The 21,459-nt window shown below is 47.0% G+C and overlaps 1 protein-coding gene across 1 annotated transcript; it reads right to left on the bottom strand.

Annotated features, from left to right (window-relative positions):
* Positions 1 to 1,572: 1,572 nt before the first annotated feature.
* On the bottom strand, positions 1,573 to 17,746 carry LOC149343014 (uncharacterized). Its single transcript, XM_089542278.1, has 5 exons — positions 17,630 to 17,746; positions 14,673 to 14,824; positions 10,326 to 10,393; positions 9,789 to 9,875; positions 1,573 to 1,697 (listed from the first exon to the last, which is right to left on the bottom strand). Exons 1-5 carry the CDS (start codon positions 17,744 to 17,746, stop codon positions 1,573 to 1,575), a joined length of 549 nt encoding a protein of 182 aa, XP_089398404.1.
* Between the last annotated feature and the right edge of the window lie 3,713 nt (positions 17,747 to 21,459).

Below are 21,459 nucleotides of genomic sequence, written 5' to 3'. Positions count from 1 at the left end.
GAAAAGATTCTATGCTATTGTGGGATACTATTCACGATTTCATAAATATGGTTCAACACTTCGATTTCCGAGAGAAAGCGCATCGTAGAACCAACCGTTTCTTTGGCTCTAAATACTAGTGAGTGTAGACAATTCGCTGTGAAAAATATTGCAGTCCTAGCAATGTTGAGAGGCCAGACATGAATGTAAGAGAAGCTGCACTAGGTTTTTACAACATTTCAACATGAAACAAGGAGCCAGTGATCTGAGTACTGGAAGAGCAAACGTTGAACAAACAGTACATCGTCAACCAGCTTCCGAACCAAGATTTTGTGCGGTGAGCAGCACTCGTCTGAACTGTTTACCGCTTATTTAGCTGCACACCTCAAGCTGCACTTATCTGTGAATTACAGGATCGTTTAATCATTGGAGTTTAAAGAATTTAAGCAGGAAGCAGGAGCGTTAGTCAGAAGTGAGCCTTATGTACGTATTTAAAAGACTTATGGTCTGTCTCAGCAGAATTAACGAGGTAGTGCGTTCGGCTTCCGACTTAGAGTTTCGCAGTATGATTGCCTCCTCGGGGACTTTTTTTTCCAAGTTTGCAATCAGAATATATCTGCTCCTGCAGAAAAGGAAGTGTCGCATACTCTGGCTAGAAGGTGAGCGGCGATTCCTCGAGAAGTGAAATATGGAACAAGCTTTTACTGCCTCGAAAGGCGTTCCTAACGCTCCTTTACTTCATGTCTATGCCAGTCCAGACATTTTCATCCTGACCAATCATTTTGTTGTCGCCTACCACCATCAGTTGCGCTCAAGTCACCTGTATTTCTCTCAAAATATTTCATATCAGTTTTGATCAGCTAACCCAGCAAAAAGTTTTTTTATTGAAACGACATATCTACTGTGCTTAAGTATGCTAGAGCCCTATACGTAGCAGGCTGCATTGTAATTCGCGAGCTAAAGCTAGCCTATAAACTGCTTTGCTATTCAAGACGTTTGGGCACATACTATCTGCATTCTTTGGGGTGGTCGGAACAAATTCTGTTTACAGATGTACATATTTCAATTTTGTGTACAATTTAGGGACGCTGAATATTTATCACCCTGCAGTACTTGCCAGGAAGGCATAATTTAAGCGGCGTCCTAAAACTCGTTCTTCATTTGTAGCCTTCTGCTTTTTAAAAAATGAAGAAACTTTGATTTTCTTTTTCTGAATTCGCTTTACAAGCAGAACCCAGAAAACTTTGCAACCGGACGCAAGAAGCCACACACTGAAATGAATAAATATCATTTAATTGCGAACAATACCTTTTGCGAACAATACCGGAACTAAATACCCCTCAAATTTCTTGGGGCGCAGAGCTCCTTGTGGAATAAAGTTTACAGCCAGCACTACCCCCCCCCCCCCCCCCTGCGAAGCCCTCCGTCACGTAGAACCACCACGCACCTGTGCACCAAGAAAGCAATATTCAAGCAAGTATTGCTACTGTAGGGTACAAAAGCGGTATACAACACTTTATTCGCATTCACTGGGACACACCAACAAAGAAATATCGACGGAATGTCTTAACGTCGCAATACTGCAACCTGTTTCTACATATCGCCGCAGCTGTCTTCGTCGTAAACCAGCACATCGTAACCGCAGATGTCCATGAAGTTGGCTGTGCACAGCTCCGGCAGGCGATTCTTGACTTCGTCCACCACCCACAACATGCACTCTGCAGTGAAAAAAAAAAAACACATTTTTGACCATGTTGACAGAGAAACGTGAAGGTTTAGAGAATAAAGGAGTCATGACGGATAGCTTTCGAGCATAACAGCGGCTTGCTTTTTACTCCCCATAGGCCAAATTACAATTTCTCAAATATTGAGCGGTCGTTTCTGAAATGAAATTTTCGTTTCATTTGAAAGTTTTTCTTGGTTTTGACATTCTTTTATGGCAAATGTAAGTAGAAAATACCTGCACCTAGTCGTCTCCCAGCGCCAATCGCTTCATTGATGTGCTCGTACGCACGCCGTGGAATGTTGAATGTGGAATTAAATGTGCACTCCCCGGCAGTGGACAAAATAAAGCCATTCATGAAGCAATTGACCACCCTGATGGTTGAAGCTCTTGGACTTCGCCATGGATAGTGCATCATCTCTCGTGGTGCAATGGAACTGGCGAGACTTTGCTAATAAGTCACATGAAGAAAACATCCGCCTACGCGGCGGCAAACTCGAGGCCTGGGCCTTCCTTCTTCAAGAGCACAATTCCATTACTCGCCTCTGTGGTCTCTGCGCGTACCAATCTCCATCCATCCCTGATCGCCGCAGCATCGCTTCCTGCCTCCATCCCGTTAAATCTGCAATTTGTGTTCATCGTTCTGTTCCCCATACACCGATCGATAGGTGTACCCGCCTCTCCTCTACACAGGGTAATCGACATCTTTGGCGGGTATTTCAAGCCATGGAACGCACTTCTCAAGTAGCTAATATACCGAGAGCATTCGCTTGGCTCTGAATAGGGATGAAGCTTCATTTGCACAACAGGTAGCCCGTTAGTTTTTCCCACATCATGACCCCTTCTGCCATATTATCGATTTCTGAGCCCCCAATGAACTTACTACAGATTTTACCATGGCAGAATTGCTGACCTCAATAAACCACCTCAAAACAAGCACTGCTCCCGACACGACGGCGTACCTAACTCGTCGTTTCGCAATTTGGAAGGCCCTGCGCTACAGTCATTCCTTGATACATTCAATGAGGTGTGGCATTGTGGAGTTGCTCCTGCAGTGTTGAAACACTCTATCGTTGTACCAATACCCAAATCAGGTCAGTCACCTGTTCCTCTTTCGGCCCTCTACCCTATTTCACTCACCCCTACTATCTGCAAGCTTTATGAACACAAACTAGCAGCTCCCTTGTCATGGTGGCTAGAATCGAGTTATTGTTCTCCAGAATCTCAAACTGGGTTCCGCCGACAAATTGGAACGGAATACGGTCTTGCTGTTTTTGTTGCTGACATACTTAACCACTCTCCCCATAGTCGGCTCGTACGGTGATCGCTACTGACACCACAAAGGCATATGACAACGTCCTTCATACTGCTATTCTTGGCACCCTTCAAGAACTCGGTCTCCCACATCAGTTTCTTCCTTCAATTCACTTAGTTTTAACAAACAGAACCTTCAGTGTACGTGTCCGTGGGAAGCCTCTTGAACACTATACCAACCGCGGTGTACCCCAGGGCTCCATCCTCGCCCCCACATTATTTAACGCACATTTTATAACTCTTGTCCGAGCACTAGAGAAAATGCCTTCTGTACGCGTCCTTGCGTATGCCGATGACATAGCCTTGTGGTCCCGTCCTCCAGATGCATCTGTGCAACAGTCGGCGCTCCAGCAAGCGCTGGATGCCTTAACATCACGACTACCCCGTTTGGGTCTGACCCTATCGTGTAATAAATCATGTTTCATTTGCATTGGGAACAGATGTGGCTTACGGAAAGCAGCCCCTTTCATCTTCACGTTAAATAATTCGCAAGTTCCCCAAGTACAAAGTGTGCGTGTTCTACGTCTTCTAATTCATACATCTGGGACTGGGACTATATGGCTAAACGCGACCCGTAAATCAGCTCAGCCTACTCTCGGTCTGATTCGACGCATAACTATGCGCTCTTTGAGCGCATTTTGATAATGTCGGTCATCTCTTGGGCTTCATCCTCCAACCGCGGAGAGTGTACCAGGCCCAATTTCATCGCCTCACCTGTAGGCAGTGAGACTCCCTTGAATCAATCAATCTGGAAGGAGGAAGGCTATGCGCGCCATAACTTATCTTCGTTGTATTACACCCATACCCATTCTCCAAGCGTACGCTTATCTTAATACATTAGGCGAAATCATCGACCATCGTGAGGCAAACTGAGAACGCAAAATGTTGCTTCGGCTTCATCGTTTACAGACTCTTCCCCATGGTCATACTATTAGGGTGGTTAGCTCAGCAGCAGGCGCGACAGGCCACAGGAACAACTCAGCTGCTTACACTAAGCAAGTGGAACGGCCGAGGTCTCAAGAACCACAAGAAGCGGGCTCATCTTCACCGCTACCTTGAGACCCTTGAGTTCCTCGTGGACATGGTTGCCCTTCAGAAACCCGGCAACCCGGCGCCAAACTCACAAACTACACTACATTTCAACACAACCCTCTGACATGTATACTTGTTCACAAGCACTATACTGCGCAGAAAGTCACGCTCCCCACAAAACCGCCTTCCCCGTACACGATGGAGTCAGTGCTGCCCCTAAAGCGGTCAGATCCACCTGTACAAATTTTAAACACTTACTTCCCATCGAAATTTAAAAAAGTCACGTTCAATGAGATTTTCACACCAGCTATGCAGGTGGCGTTAAGGGACCCCTCCTGATTGACGGCGACTTCAACGTTTCGAGCAGGCTCTGGGGTACCCCAGGGAGGACCGGCTTGGGCGGAAGCTTGCGGAACTTCTTTCCACACTTGGAGTCAACCTCCACACAGACCCTGCCAACCCAATACATGTCGGCAATTCGATTCAACGAGATACTTGCCCGGACCTCATATTTACACGCAACATACGCCATGCCGACTGGTAGAGGACTGGTAGTGATCTCTGTATAAACAACACAACCATTTAGATGCATCCCCTGAAACGCCCACTAACACAAGCTCGTCTCCTGGACTAGACGACTTCCCGCACCTCTCTACCTATCGTAAACCCCCTCCAGGCGGGATACGACACCTGGTCCAAATCGCTCACGTCTACACTCACACAACACGAAAAGCAGATACAGCTCACAGAAACGCAAACGGACGTGGGAAACCACCTTCTCCACCTTTGGGAGGCCAAACGATGGAAGAAACAGAAACATAACATACGCCAAAAGAAACGCATCCATGAACTCACACAACAGGCAGCGGAATATGCTACTCAGCTAGCCGACACTAACTGGGTGGACTGGTGCAGCGCGACTGCACGCCACATGTCTGGCCGCAACACGTGGCGCTTGTTCTGCCCTCTCATCGATCCAATACAAACACGCATGGGGACCCAACGCCACTTACATAGGGCCTTGCACAACTTTACAGGAACGACAACACCGCTAGAACATATGCTCAGGGACCGATACCTGTGCACCACTAAGGACCCCTGGCCGGCGGTGTACTCGTATGCAGGCGAAGAGAACACAGAGCTTCACACCCCGTTCCAGCTCCATGACCTCCGGGTGGCCTTAAGGAAGATGAAGCGGCGCACTGCACACGGGCGCGACAAGGTTATGGTCAAGCTCTTCGCCAACCTTCCCGACGCAGCCTACGCCGCGCTCCTCAAATACATCAATAGCATTTGGGACAGAGAGACTCCGCTCCCTCTCGACTGGGAGTCGGCTCTCGAGACCTTCATCCTGAAAGCCGGCAAACCTCTTGATGTGGAGAACCTACGCCCCATCTCATTCACGTCTTGTGTCGGCGAGCTGATGGAAACAATGGTGCGCGACAGACTGTCCAATTTGTCTCGAAACAGAGCACATTTGCGCGGACACCATCTTCGGTTTTCCCCCCCACAAGTCAGCAAAGGGTATACTTCTGCAGCTCCACCGCGACGTCTTAGATCCTGTTTAATATCCGCACAACGACAAAATGGTCCTGGCCTTGGATCTTAAAGGCGCATTCGACAACGTCAAACACGAAGTAATCCAAGACCACCTCAGTCACACCAACTGCGGCCACAAAACATCCCATTACATAAAACAATTTCTTACAGACCGTGAAGCCTATATACGCATACAAGATGCCGCGTACGGGACATACACCATCGGTTCGAGGGGAATACCTCCAGACGCGGTCCTGTCCCCCTCCTCTTCAGTTTGGCAATAATTCATTTTACCTCCAAATTTGCTTCTCTGCCCGAGGTACATAACTCTCTTTATGCGGATTACATTACCATCTGGCCACATTCCAACCTGGGCCAAATGGAATCCTGCCTGCAAGCAGCGGCGACCCTAGTCGATGACTACGCGGCCTGCTGCGGCCTCCAGTGCGCCACATCCAAATAATATTTGTGCACATACGTCCCTCCCCTTGGGACACAACTCCGCTTCGCATCTGTCTCCCCTCGAGACCAATCCGGGAGGCCAAGGTCATCCGCGTCCTTGTCCTCTTCATACCCCACCAACGCAGGATCGTCACCACGGTGGCAGATCAGGCAGGCCGCATGGTACGCCGGGTTTCCAATAAGCGGGGCGGATTACGAAGTAAGGATGCACGGCGGCTTGCCCATGCTTTCGTAACGACTAAAATCCTCTACTCAACCCCATACTTGCATCTGCGCAAACACGCTGAGGACCAATTGGAGGTCATCTACGGGAAGCCATCAAGCTGGCTCTCGACCTCCCGGACGCCACGTCCAACCAGAGACTTCTTGGTTTGGGCGTGGTGAACACATTCTGGGAGCTTCGAGAAGCCCACTTAGTCAACCAATACACTCGTCTTTCAAAGAAGACCATGTCCGGTCGCCGCCTCTTGGACCGGCTACACATCAAACATGATTACCACATTGAGGAAAAGGACAGAATGCGAGAACCCTGAAGACGCGCCCTCCGGGTCCGACCCTTTCCCCGCAACATGTCCAGAGAAGACCATAGTGATCATCGCCAGGCGCGCGCGGAAGCGTTGGCTTAGTGGTATTGTAACCACACAACACGTTTATTACGAGGACGTTGCCGGCCCACACCACGGGTGGTGGTACACGGCGCAGTCGTACACAACCGAAACACAGTTAACGGGCTCACTTTCAAAGCCTACAGCGCAACACACGCGGAGGAGATTGCCATTGCTCTGGCTCTCACTAATGTAAAGTCGAAGCACATCATCACCGAGTAGCGAGGAGCCTGTCGGAACTATGAGCTGCAACTGCAATCAGCTTGTTGCCGGAAGTTGATGGGGGGGAAAGGACCAAGCAGGTCAAGACCAACACGAAAAAATGGGTCAGTCGAAATGTCGATGGGCTGAAGCTGGCCACTAGGCGGAAGTGGGGAACTTTTCCGGCGCTGACATTGATCGCAAGCAGTAACATACCCGCGGACGGAGCGGTAAAGCCCAGGCCAGAAGAACCGCCTTCGCACGCTGTCGTACGTGCTGGACACGGCGAGGTGCACTGCAGTAGGAGCGTCATGAAGTTGGGCAAGTACTGTGAAGCGGAGATGGGTCGGGACGACGAGCAAGAGTTCGGCGCCATCTGGGTGCATACTGCGTATGCACAAAGTATCGTGATGCAGCACGAACAGGCGGAGAGCAGGATCAGAAGGGTTGCTGCCGAGGCGGTCAACTATGAGGCGCAGAGATGGATTACGGCGCAGCTCGTCACTGTTGTGTACAAAGTCGGATACGGACAAAACACAATCGTCGGTATCACGAGGGTAGGAATCAGGACGATCGACAGGATTGCGGTGCAAACAGCGTCTTGGTGCAGCTGGCCGGATTTGTATTCAAGAGTAAATGTGTATTCCTGCAATCGCAAGGCCCAGCGACCCAGACGGACGGTAGGGTCTCTAAGAGAGGACAGCCAACACAAGGCATAGTGGTCCGTAACTACGCAAAAGGGCCTCCCAAACAAATAAGGGTGGAATTTTATTGACGGCGAAACAAGTGCAAGGCACTCCCGCTCCGGAATGGAATAGTTACTTTAGGAGGAAGATAGCAGGCAGCTGGCGTAGGCAACCAAGCGAAAGTTGTTGTGTTGGCGCTGCGCAAGGATGGCGCCAATACTATGGCCACTGGCGCCTGTGCACAGTTCGGTATGCGTAGAGGGGTTGAAATAGGCCAGCACAGATGGACAGGTGAGGGCCGCAACAAGGGCTAAGAAGGAGCGAGCTTGGTCAAGGCACCAGAAGAAAGGCACTTCCTTCTTCAGGAGGGTGGTAAGAGGACGGGCCGTGTCGGCGAAGTTCGGGATAAACAGCCGGACATACGAGCAAAGCCCGAGGAAACTTCGCGCATCGCTTCAGGAACGGGGGGTGGGGAACTCACGAACAGCAAGAACTTTGTCAGGGTCGGGCTTTTCACCAGAAGCATCAACCAAGTGGCCCAAGACCTTAATTTGACGCTGACCGAAGCTGCAATTCTTGAGATCAGTTGGAGACCAGCGCGACGGAAAACAGCAAGGATGGTAGAAAGACTGTGTAGGGGCTTTAGAACGAGGGGGGTAGGAAACGACAACGTCATCTAGGTGGCACAAGCAGTCGTCCATTTGAAGCCACGCAGTTAAACAACTGCTTTGTCTCTGAAAACGTAGCGCAGTTGTACGTGACGTCATTACATGGGCATGTTCCCGTCTCTGTGCACTGCAGTAAAACTTCAATAAAACTTGGGTTGGGCCTAGTGTGTGTCTGTGTGTCTTTCTTCGTGGTTTGTCCCGTGGTTGCGCAACCTACACCTTCACAACTTCACAACATGTGCACTGCAGAGAAGCCTGAACACAAACGCTGCTTTTTTCGGCGATTACGTCGCCATTTCAAATGCTACCGCAAACCGATTTCGCAGGATATCTGTGCACCTTTCACACATTCGGCCCTTTTAAACTCATCGAACTCTAAAACGTCTTCAATTGCACTTCTAAAACCTTCAGTTCCAGCTGCGATGGCGCGAAGTTTTCGTTCTGCCGTCTATCTTCCCAGGGCTGATCGCACAACCGATCGCCGATCAGTTTCGTCAGCGCCAGTTGCCTGGAAGCATTCACACTACGACGATAGACTGGCGTCGGCATCAATATAGTGTGGCAGATCAGTGCATGAGGACAAGCAACCCCATCGACCATCAACTTCGCATCTACGTAGTGTGATTAGGCCTTAACTATACCGAAAAAAAATCGGTTATGTCACATACGTAATATCATGTTCGTCTATTGCTCCTCGTACACGGAGGATGAACACCTCGATCGCCCAGGAACAGGACACGTGTCATATGACCTTTTTGCCCGCATGGCTGACGACGCTCCACAGTGTAGGCTTCTGTAAAGTGATGCGAGAATTTCATTATGGCGGTCGCTGTCGGTGGGAGGGGCTTCCTGATGCCGATTTCGGTTGCGTTTATTTCAGTGTGCAGCGCGTCCATAGTACTCAAAACTCTGATAATACAAACACTGGCTTTTCGATTATGCACTGAACTACAAAACTCACGCCCCACTGAAAGCAGCCGCCGTTGTGAGAAAACTTAAATAACTCATGTTGCCTTTTTCAAGCACTAGAATTTTCGCGATCCTCTTTAAACCGCTCTGCGGGCTTCCACTGCGTAGGGAGAAGTGTGATCCCTACGAAAAAGCAACCTTGACCGAGGAGAAGACAAAGGAGCGATGAATAGCCAGAAGATGATTCCGTTAGCGAACAGCACACAGCTGGTTTCATTCGCCCCACTTCGCACTCAAAACCCCTGCTAATAATAATATAATTAGGCGTCCCAGTTCTCTGCTCTTGCAAACCTTTAAACGTAGCTAAACCGCGGCCTTAACTTCCGTTGATTTTATGCCAAATTTCGAGGCATTGTATCAGTGTCACCAAACCGCTAATGTTTCGCTAACGTGTCGAAAACAACGTTATGGCATTCTGTATTAATGTGAACAATCAGATAAGCTGAAATAAGCCAAATGCAACACCACAATCTGCTTTTCACATTAGCCAGGTTGATTCAGCATACGGCTGCACAGTGTGATCACAGTATGATTGAGGCATGAATAAAGCGCAGAAACATACTCATTCACAACAGAGAACGCGCTTTAGCATTGCAGTGTGTTTACTTACGTTCCATCCCTCTGTACGGAATGACCATGATGACGCAGTCTTTGTAATCTGTATAAAGAGTCTGAAGACTCCTCCAGAGGCCATCAGCTGCAGAGTACAAGCACAGCAGAACATTCTTAATGCATTCATGTGGTACGGTAACATTATCAGTCACCACACTGGTTCTCTAAAGAGGCCTTGGATGCCTAGGCCATTGCAACACAGCGTCTCACAATCCGGCACATTGATGCTCAGAGAATGGCGCCGTTAATCACAACTGTGCAGTTGTGCAACCTGAATGTGACACTTTGAAAACATTGGGTTACGTCAAACAATGTGCTCTAATGTGCCTCGAAGAACGCTGTAGTTCAAAAGAAGATTTAATTACCAATAATCCTCAATGGATATTATACTTCCAAGTGCGACTTCAAAAAAAAAGAAAGCTCATTTTTGGGGAAGGCTATGTTTTATTGGCTGTTGTCCAATGGCCAAACCATCTGAGTCATTAGGATGACTGTGAGCCCTCTTTCGATGTGAGTGTATCAAAATAATGCTCACAGTTTTCTACAAGGTAGTCAACAACGTTAGGCATTGCTCCAGCCTTCAAATGGTAGGTAATGTTGTACCTGAAATGACATTAAAATGCAGTTGTGGAGATATTGCCTACCGATCCGCGATTTCGCGTTTACTACCGAAAACACTATCAAACTTGTCGTGCAAATTATTTCAAGTTTACTCGACGTGTATTTTTATATTCTACAGCGAAAGAAAAAAAAGAACCGACAGTGAACTGCTCAGGCTCTTTTCTTCCGCGCGGTGAATGCTAGTTCAGAATGAAAGCGACGACCCCAAGTGTAAGCGGAGCTTTGGCAGTGAAATGTGTGGACCGGTCACAGAGCAAGAAACAGTGAAATTAAATACCATGGTCAACACTTAATCCGCCTTGAGAGTGGAATGCCACAGCACTAGAGATCTGCATTGTTGCTATTCTTGTGCACGATGTCAATTTTATGCGTTTCAGGGCAACTCCACAGACAGTCGATTGTCAACTCTCAACCGGCCCACATTGATCACACAGCTGTATCAGCAGGTCAGGTAGTAAGGTAATGCGACCTCTCAGTGTGGTGGGCTAGTTCCTATCCGCCACTGGGCGTATGTTTTGATGACGTCACAAGAACACGTGACCATTCTCTAGCAGTCATGAATTATACCTCAGCCAGCCTCAGTGGATCGCTTCCACACAATCCGGTGGCCCGGTTGCCACCTGCCATGGTGAGGAGGTTCTGATTACGTCGCTAGCTCACGTGACATCTTTCGACCAACCAGGGAATTTCACCTCGGTGCATGTGGGGTTGTGGTTTGACAACTGGGGTACACTTAAAGCACCTTAAGAGGGAAATGAGATAGAATTAGAGATCCCCATTTTTGGTACCTTGTTGTCTGTGTAGTTCTAAATGCTTTCCGGGGTTGCATATAAGACATTCGTCAGCATTCAACCGGTCCACTTGGTGCAAGCAGCTGAATCAGCATATGTGGCCTGACGGTTACGTGAACTCTCTACACCAGTCGCCAAGCGCGCAGCTCTAGCTTCGCTCGCTCCTAGCGCCATTTCTCCCGTACGCTCAAGCCGAAGAGTATAGCCGCCGCCGTTTGCCCCTGCGAGCCGCCTGCCTAGATAAATAGTTCATTCTCTGCTAGTTCTTCTCTGCTAGCAAGTACCCTAAAATAATTCGGCATAAAACAATTCTGCCGACCAAATGCAATTTCATTGCAAAATTTGAGCTCGAACAACTCTCCAGCATAGCTGAGAGTAAAATTCTACGCCGCGCGTTTATCGGCGGAACACTCTGTAACTCACGTCACCTTGTGGTGTCATCACAACCTGCCCGCCGGATTGACACCGACCGAGAGGTCGTTGTTGCAATGGTAGGACTGTTTATCTTAAGAATGTCAAATATGCTTGAGGTTTATATGTAGCGCTCCTTTGTTATTATGAGGCCAACGCTGTCACTGTTGCCGACTGTTGTGGGCCTCGGGAACTTGTCAAGCTGCGGTTTTTATCTTAGGGCCCACTGCTCTTTAGAGGGGAAACAAAATGAAATGAAAATAAAATGAAAGAGCGACATGCATCGTCCAAGCCCCGCCAGCGGCAGCACCTGCCATCGTAGGGCAGTGGCGCATCGCTTGAGCGGTGAATAGCCTAACCGCTGCACCACTACGTGACCAGTGGTATCAATACTCCCACGGATCTATGAAAGTTGAGCAGAGAATGGCCAGTTCTGCATATAGGGTCATTAACCCACTATGCTGTCGCGTCATACCGTTCAAGCGGATCTTAACTGTCCCCTCAAGTTTTTATCTTGAACTTTTTGCATTGATTCGATTTCCTCCTCAGTTTTGTGGGGAGGCAGGGGCTAAAGGATCTCGCAAATCCTAATAAAGGCCCTAGGCCCCCTGTATACAATTCAGCAGCACTAGCCCTCCGGCGGTGTATTTTAAAATGGAACTATTAAAAACACGTAGAGAACACACAGATAATACGCAACTAACCTGGACATATGTAATATGTCAAAAACCAATAATTATCAAATCAAAAATGTCAACACAGTGCAAAGATCTTCATGCAAGTGCGTAGCCAAGGCTATGCTAAAGAGTCACGATGCAGTACTTGTAACAATAAAATACCACATTGATGCATGTACGTACAAACCGCATTACATTCTTAAGGAATATAAAACTAAAGCAGCATTGACACGCCTTAAAATCCACCGTGCGCACGGCACAAATATCATAACTGAGTGCAATTTGCCATGATCAACACGCAAACAAAGAACGAAGGCTAATTCTTTGAATACAATGCAGATGTTCGTTTTGGAGTAATTTTTTTCACATTCTTTGAAATGTATACTGTGGACAGTGAAAATTTACTATACGTCCTATTTTGTTTATTGCATACCGTAGTGGTTCGCGGTATATTAGCTTTAAACATTACCTAGAGTTGTTTTGTACCGCTTATAGGTAGCAGCTCTCACCTGCCCGCTGCACCACTACGCCCGGAGTGGTGTAATGTCTTATAAGTACCATGAATGAAGTCGACAATCCCCGATGGCACTTATATGTGTGTCAACCCATTAACGGTGTGGTGTCATGCCCTTAAGGCAGAGCTTAAGCGTCTCCTCCATTTGTTTCTCTTTTTTTTCAATCCCCACGACAATGCCTCTCGTTTTTCTCCTCTTTTTTAACTTTTCTCTCTACTGGCCGTTTGTATCTCTGCCAAAATCTACAATGGGCTTCAGTTATGCTACGACTCAGGGGGACCTCCCGATACCAGCTCCTGCTGTAACTGGCATAGTCTTTAATATATCAACGATCATTGGCTACGAATGTTTTTATTAACAGGAAACGTACTTTTGTGCTATAATGCATCCAGCTTCACAGATTAAAATTAAGGCCTCTTTAAGCTGAACCTACTACCGAATACTAAATGTTATTGAAAGCACTGCGGTGTCAAACTAATGTATTCCTCCCAAGGAGAGGGCGACTGCAGATCAGGTGAGAAAAACGGGCTACGCGGTGACGCATGCTACGCGGGTGAAGAGGCGACCGTTTTCTCAGCGGACATATGATTCCCTCTCCGTAAAACCCTAGGCGAGCGGCGAGAAACGTATTCTTCTGTTTCTGGAAATTTTCCGACTTGCTTTCCAGGAGATGCCACCTGTGGCGTCCCCTTTCTACCGCTGGCTCGTATGGTAATTGTGATGTCCGTCTCGGCTCCCGCCTACCCTTTTTGTTGCGCACTGGGAAGTGAGTTTTCAGCGTTGGTGAAAGCATGCACAACCCCGTCGCTGGACTGCCCCATGTGAATACCGCTTAATTTTGCTGGATTTTCGCGTGTAGCATTCCTTTTGTGGCAATACATTGTATGATCCAGGCCGTCACATTCACTCCGTCCAACAAATTGTGTTCGCTCGTGGAAGCAATTTGTAAAGCCTCGTTGTTTCTTCACATTCCAATATTATATGTTTAATACTTTTTGTCCAGATTTGGCTTTTAGTTGACTTGGTACGGAGAAATCCCTGTTCTGTCGCTAGAAACGGAAATCCCAAATGGCCTGGAACACGCACAGGTCCGTGTTATGGGCGGCTGTAAGTCGGCGCACGGTTGCGATCAACACCGAATGCAGACAAATCCAGTCACTGAGTACACTTCAGATGCCTACCCCCAAAACCTCATGTGCTTTTAAAACAGTACTCTGTCCATCTAGTGACTGAAATATCCGATACTTTTGTAACATCAAGTGAAATCAAGTTCGACAGGAAGGCAGACTTCTGTTAAAGCGAAGTTTAAAGAAAACGAGAGCTGCATGTAAGATAAGATGTATGTGTAATATTTTTTCCACTTATCAGATCGGGCCATGGAGAGGAAGAGAGGAAGGTTGTCTTACGCAGAAGACAAGAATATTGCGCCTTGATTTCTACGCATTTTCGAAAGCACGGTAATAAATTTATCTCTAGCATTAAGGAGGTTATTTTGTAACCCGTTCTCTTACTGGTGAGCTGTACAGGTGACATCTCATTTTATATTACCCACTCCAAAACGAAGTACTCTAGCTGAGCATATATGTACATTCAGTCATGCACAATCCACTCATAGACGATTGTCTCAGTATATATTACCTGCACTTTGCTAACAAAAAAAAGGAGAAAGCGGGCATGAGGCTAAAATCCTTGTTTCGTAATCGTGTCTCGAAAACTCTTTACGGATGCCGTCTCTTGCAGCATCAGCATATCAAATGTACAATCAAATCTTCTATTGATGAAGAAATTGTTTTCAATAGAATAACTTTTTAAGCAATAGCTCTGTAATACAGCTGACGCTGGAATACGAAAAATGCACCTTGCTTACCCTGGTTCTCCATTTTGTCCATTCAATGACCACACGTAAGTCGCTTTCTGGGACTGCTTGTCGTAATATGTCCGAACAGATTTTGCGCAGTCCAGATCTCCGTCCAGATCTTCGTCAAAAATGGCGGTGACCGCCGTAAATGCCTCTGCTATCTGTGCCAAACACCAAAATCAACAATCGAGAGGGTTCGCATGAAAACTGTATTCAGTGCACTGAGATGTGAGTACTACCGCGACCAACGCCTCCCTATGTTTACATTCTTACGTTTAGCCAAGAATATAAGCATAGTGCTCGCTTTGTGCCAAGTGGAGTAAAGATATAAAAATAAATACAATATCCGCGAGCAGATCAGTTTGCTCCCTTCTGCGCAAGAGCGCTCCGATATCGCCGCAGCCGCGCATGCGTCGTGTTAAATGGCAACACATTCTCGCTCTCTCCATTGCTTTATGTCAAACTCACATCATAAAATTCCTAGCATTAATTCAATTCCATTTGTTTATTTCACCAGATACACGGCAGGAACTATCTGGCAAAAAGCTGCTCGAGGCAGCTTGACTGCTCCCAAGAGACCACAGCAAGGTAGGGCAGCGTGAATAAGCAAACAGTACGGGGAAAAACAAATATAACAATGAAACTGGAATGTTCGTACATGAGGACACGCAATGTAAAGCAACTGCGACTACCAACCTAAGATTCGTGCTCTGAGCTATGTGGTGGCAGTGACAGAGAGATGTGCTCTGCATACGTTGGCATGGATAACCTTGTGCAGAAACTTGGCACTGGTGTATAGGCCTCCGGCGTGCAATGTGTAAATGAGCACTGAAGACGAAATGTTGAAGACGCGCACAACTCACTCCCTGTGTCAGTGGACATCCCAATTGCGCTTTTGGGTAGGTGGCCGTGGTGTCCACTTGCAAAGAACTGTGCTTTCGCACATTTCATGCTAAGCAATGCTAAGCCTCCAGCTATTTTTTTACATCCTTTTTATAAATACAGAAAGATTAGTAACCTAAGTTGATTATTGGAGGTCTGCAGTGCAAGCTGATGACAGCCATGCATGGAGTTCCTCTAATCGATTCGGCATGTCGGCCTTCCTGAAGCAGAACAGTTTCTCTAAAAGCATTGATTTTAAACTTAGAGATGAAGAAAATTAAATTTGCCGCCAAAGGCTTGAGACATGCGGTACTCTGCTAATAATGGCATTGCTAGGTACGAAGGTATTAAATTGAAGAAAATTGCACTCAAGGGTCTACCGGTGTTTGAAAAACCATACAGTACAGTGATTTCCAGCACTCCGAGAGAGAACTTTCCCCCCTAATGACAAAAGCCTGACTAAAAAACAAGATGTTACGTGGCGTCGTCTACAGACGCGATCGATGCGCATCCCATCACTCCTCGCGAACATTTATCCCGATCTAGACAACCGGAACTGCAAACACTGCGGACAACGACCCAACTACAATCATATCCTCTGGGATTGCAAAATAGAGCCACCTCCGAGTAATCATTAGTTACCGCTCCTTCTGTCGAGAGGTGGCAGACCGTGCTTGCTAGCTCTCACCCCAGAACGCAAGTTCTGGCGGGGATTGGGCTGAAAAAGTTGTCGAGGGGCATGTACTCTTGACCACTTAACGCGACTTCTTAGCACCAAGATCAGGGCTGCTGTCCTTTTGTTATCTTCAACCTTCTCTATTCGCTCTGAAGACAGTTTCTCTGCTTTGCTTAGCAAATCAATGCCGCTCACATTACTGGAAGGAAACAAAGCTAAGTTTTTCTGCGGACACTGCAAATAACTGCTGTCTACAGCAACATAATTTAAAGCTGAAAGATACATTTCTACAGCCAATTTACCTCAGCCACCATTCAGGAGAGCCTGAGGTTCGCCTTCACTTAGTAAGCTTCCCCGGACTCCTACCTTTGATTGCATATAGGAAGGCCCCTCAAAAAAACAAAAATGAAATAAAAACCACAGATTACAGATAAAATAGAATGGAAACCTACAAAGCAAAATGGCACGCTCTGTACGACACGCCTATTACTACTCCAGCGCTTAAGAAAGATACACCTCAGACTCCACTTTGGCGTAACACCATCCCAAACGAAAGAGACCAGTATGGTGCCTCGGAGGGCTGAAGCGCTACCAAGAGCTCGAATAGTGACACCCTAACCCGGTTCCTGCCCTTAGTTCCGGGTCGTACATGGGTCCGATAGGTAATCGCACGGTACATCAACTTCAGCGTCATGAAAAATTCAAATCCCATAATGCCAGACCTAGACCTCAAGCTTCCTTCTTACGCTACAATTTTTTTAGTTTAGTATTCTCTCTTGAATCAAACAAGTTAAAGCCAAGTTCAGGATCTGGTTTGAGGAAATTTAGCTATGGTCACTTCTCGTAATCGACCGCCACTCAAGTAAGTTGCAAATGGGAGCGGCTAAAGCTTCTCCGGGTGCTTCATTTGGCCCATAAGAAATTCTAGTGAACACAATCGCTCATTATTATTGACGGCATATTTTTTGGCTACTTGCTTTTTTGTTCTTCACTTGCAGTCACTAACACACAGTTTTTTATTTTCTCTCTCAGTGAGTGGCTAATTCTTGTGAATTCCCCAGACATGCCTAGGAGATATCTGAGTAAAAAGTTTTCCGTTAGGTTCATAGAGAGCTTGGCTGACAGCTTCCGACAACAGGTCCCATGCGCATATCCATATCTACGCCGCCGACTTCCTCTGCGTTTATTGCCAATCATGTTCGCCTTCTACAGCGTTTACATTTAGTTAGATACTAGTCTGCTACTTCTGCTTGCTATTCTATGGGTAACCTGCCTCTGGGGTATATCGTTCATGTGCTGCTTATGCAAACGACTCTCCTCGTCAGTGCCTACACTAGCGCAAGCAGAGTTCCAACACTCTATACTAATGCTTGGCACACACAGCCATTTTGAACCGCCCGCACCTTACCTTCCAAGCATCTGGGAGCTCATGCGTTTCCTTGTTATTCGCTTCGGCGGGAGCCGGTGGGACCGACAGGGCTAGAGCACATGCGCTGACCAGGAATAACGGAGAGGTCCGATGCATATTTGACGCTGGACGGCCTTTCCTAAGCCTTATCCACCCACTCGCATCTCCTTTATAGAAAGTGGACCATTTGTGTGGTGTCATTCAGGCGCGTCAGAACGCTGCGACGCTTATTACTTCTGTTGTGTTTTGTGACAAGTTTCCAATTACTTTCACGTGTTTTACTGTTTGAAAAAAAACTGGAATCCGGATGGCAGAATGTCAATTTTTTTTCATGCTATTCTTTCTGTCTTTTTTGTGCTAATCACCAAACGAAACAAACTCATCTTGTATATGTGAACAACATGTACACTCCCCATCAAATGCATGAATTCAGGGGGCTATCATTAAATTTGTTCGTTAATATTGCCTTTCATTTTACTTCTGACGGCACCTGTGCCTCTAACAGAAACTGCCTTACGCCTAGGTTAGCAAAGAAGCTTATCTATTCGCTTAAACGGTAGCATACAGTTATTCTACTCTTCTCCTTGCCCACGCTTCGAAGTGTGCAGGGTGAGCATCTGCCCTCATTGCTTCATGGTTGACGTACGCACTGCACCACTGCAAAAGTTAACTGGCCACACGAGGCGGTACCATATCTTCAGAAGGTCACATGATCAAAATCACGGACCTAAAATACTCGACCAGCAGTTCAATGCTAGAGATACTATTCTGTGATAAACGGAATAAGAGCAAATGCCTAACTCTTGTCTCACCTGCCAAGTGTTGTAAAACACGATGTTTTCGTGAACGCCAGATCACTTTTTAAGTGCACTTTCTACTGGGATACTATATACGAGGCCTGAAGTTCATGGGAGTTACCTGACATGAAATTTAACTTTCCGAAAAGGAAACAACAGCTTTATTTACAACATTCAACTACTAAGCCCTGCAGGTTCACCCTACTTATACCACGACTTTGAGCTCCAGATGTGCGCAATAGTCTCAGAACGCGCAGTTTCAGAATTTTATGCTACATACAGATATATTTCTGGAGCGAAAAAAAAACACACACAGGATTGCACTAACGATGCATATGCGAAGGATCACCGCTTCAATCCAAATGACAGTTTTCGAACTAGAACCTTCGTATGGGCGCCAGTGTTAGCATTGCTTCCACTTAATGTGAAGTTAAAAATATTCGCGAAATTGAGTACATGGCAAACAACCCATAAACAAATACAGGAAAGCAAGCAACAAAGAACGCATTGTCGTTGTAGGGTTCAGCCGTATTTTCTCTGCCACCGTGCGCGTTCTTGGGAAGAAAAATAACTGCACGTAGTTGCCTTCGGTCTTTTATAACTTGCATGCTCTGGCCTTTCTCGCCGGAATCGACCAAAGAGACTTCTCGTGACACTGAAATTGAACAATGCGGATATCCTGATGATGGTTGTGACGAAACAACTTTCTCCATCAATTTCTCCTTTGCCACTGCGTCTCTACTGCTCTCTCTCCATTTAAGTGTGCTGGCCATCTGATCTGAGCTCTGAGCAACCAAAAGAGACCGCCTTTCACCCAGTGAGGCAGATATCCTATCTTTGTGTATACGTAAGCATGGAGAAAACACAGCTCCCATGTCGAGCAAATGTGAAACGTACGCAAAGCCGCCGAATAATATATATGGTGGTTTAAAAAAAACATAGCAAAGCCGGTGTGATAAAATATCACGTTTTTTAGGTTTGTGGCATCGTCCCATTTGTTGTAAAGGCTCAGCCGTTCGTAAGACATGAGCCATTCTTCGACGTCCTGCTCACCGGTCCCGCTGAAGATGGCGGGTCTAACTGGAGAAAGGAGCCTGCACAGACAACAGCCGGGACCGCGTGCACGCCCTGACGTTGAACGTCGTCCGTCACCGCAGGGGTTGCTACAGTACGGCGGCGGACTTCTAGGCTGCAACCAGCACCTCAGCCAAATGAAAGGCCGGTGTTTATTTAAAGGAACTGGGACAACGGGAGCAGCAACGAAAACAACCAGAGATCATCCATGTCGAGGCCGACACACCCGGCATTAGACGTTCATCTTCATTTTGGTCACGCGTGTTTGTCTTCTTCTTTGCAACGCAATAAAAAAAATAAGCATGAATTGCTTGTCACCGCATACGTAAGCAACCCAAGCAACTATTGAAGCTTTTTTTGGCGCCAAGTTTATATTTACGGCTCTCTCACTTCGTACGTGCACATTTCTACGATGTTTGCAACCCAGTCAGAACCAGCTGAATTCAGATTACATCTAATTTTAACGGAAAAACTACCTTATTCAAAACGTAAGCTTCCCAGTGTCAGTTGCTTAAGTCGCCGTATGGAAAGCAAGGGGGTATGAGACGAATGTTATAAACCAGTATTAGTATTAATCCGTGTCGTCGACAGCGTGGCTTCATTTCGGGGTAATTTAGCTGAGTATTTAAGATAATATAGTTTCCAGAGCACATTTGCCGGATAAGCGGGGGTGCACGTGAAAGGCCGAGTACGAAAATGGTGACGTAGAAACTCGAATAATTAATGGATAAGAGGCAAAGAAAAAAATCTCGTGTAAGCATTGCCTTGTTGCTCTCCTGATTTTTTGTGAAATAGCAAATTCATATAAAACTTTGCGCGCCATGTTCCTGATTAGTGCACATGACTACTGCCGGAACGCATTGGCCGCTGTGTTTTGCGTGTGCTGGTGTCCGCGCATTCTTCCTGTTGTAAAAACCACCACTCCAAACATCCCTGAGATGTTGAATAAAGATTGTATTGTATCGAATTATTGCACAGCTAGACGCCCGGCACTTCCCCAGCAAGTGTTCCTTGACTTGAGCCTTCACCGCCATGCTATCGTTCCCACTCACTCCCATCGCCGCTTGTGGCTATGCCCTACACTGTGCATCCTTCCTCCTTCCTATTCTCTACCTGTCTTGTTCCTTCCTTGTGACCATTTTCCAAACTGCCAGCCGCGTATACAGCCTTCGTGACGTCAGCACAGGCCACCATCGGCCAAACTGTCAGTCCCTTACACAGCCTTCATGACGCCAGCACAGCTGCTGTAGAACGCAGTAGAGGTTCGGTGGATCGATGCGACGAGCCTCCGCTTCCCAGGCGATGGGCACAGGTACACGTAGAATTTTTGAGCACAGAAAGAATACGTACGCATCTGCAGTTTTTAAAACAGGAGCTCTCGAGAAGCCCTTGTGTTCAATCCAGGTTATCGTTTACTGAGCGCCTTCCTATTTCTGCTTCTACTGCTTGTTCCTGTTATTTTTTTTCAAAGCAGCCAACCAAGATAACATTGTGACACCTGCATGGCAATTTACGCACGTTATGACGCGTGGGGTCGCGTGTACAACGCATTCTAATAATGGCGCGACTCCTCCTAATTTTAGGTTAACTTGCGTCTGCGGTTGTTGGTGCGCTCGGAGATAAAAGTACAGAGGCCGAAAACCGCCGTAAACAGAGCAAGACGTGCAGACGGTAATGTCCTGCACATTTGTCATGCAGTCATAGTCCACTGCTTTGGACTAAATTAGAAGCATGTGTTTGTTCCAGTCTGTGCGGGCAACCTAAACCCGGATAGCCTGCTTGCCATGTCTGTATTACGGATACCAGCTTAGCGTTTTTCGCGCTATCATACAAAGATTAGTTACCTTCCCTCGCCTCTCTCTTCCACGGTGGCACCATCATCATTACAGGACACAAAGCGCATCCACGTATCGTTTGGCTTCGGAGATAATCGACATTGCTTACAGGGCATAGTTGTAC

Source organism: Amblyomma mixtum, chromosome 5 (assembly GCF_055824585.1).
Source record: "Amblyomma mixtum isolate Tamu chromosome 5, ASM5582458v1, whole genome shotgun sequence".
NCBI lineage: Eukaryota > Metazoa > Arthropoda > Arachnida > Ixodida > Ixodidae > Amblyomma > Amblyomma mixtum.
Note: the sequence above shows the minus strand (reverse complement) of the source record. Positions and strands in the feature narration are given on the sequence as shown.

Bases quoted from the DNA above. Each gene is read 5' to 3' on its own strand.
- LOC149343014 (XM_089542278.1), bottom strand. From the start codon at position 17,746: ATGCATCGGACCTCTCCGTTATTCCTGGTCAGCGCATGTGCTCTAGCC. The intron at 14,825-17,629 runs GTAAGGTGCGGG...TGTTTGGCACAG, and splicing joins AGCTCCCAGATGCTTGGAAG to ATAGCAGAGGCATTTACGGC. The intron at 9,876-10,325 runs GTGAGCATTATT...TGTACTCTGCAG, and splicing joins TGACTACCTTGTAGAAAACT to CTGATGGCCTCTGGAGGAGT.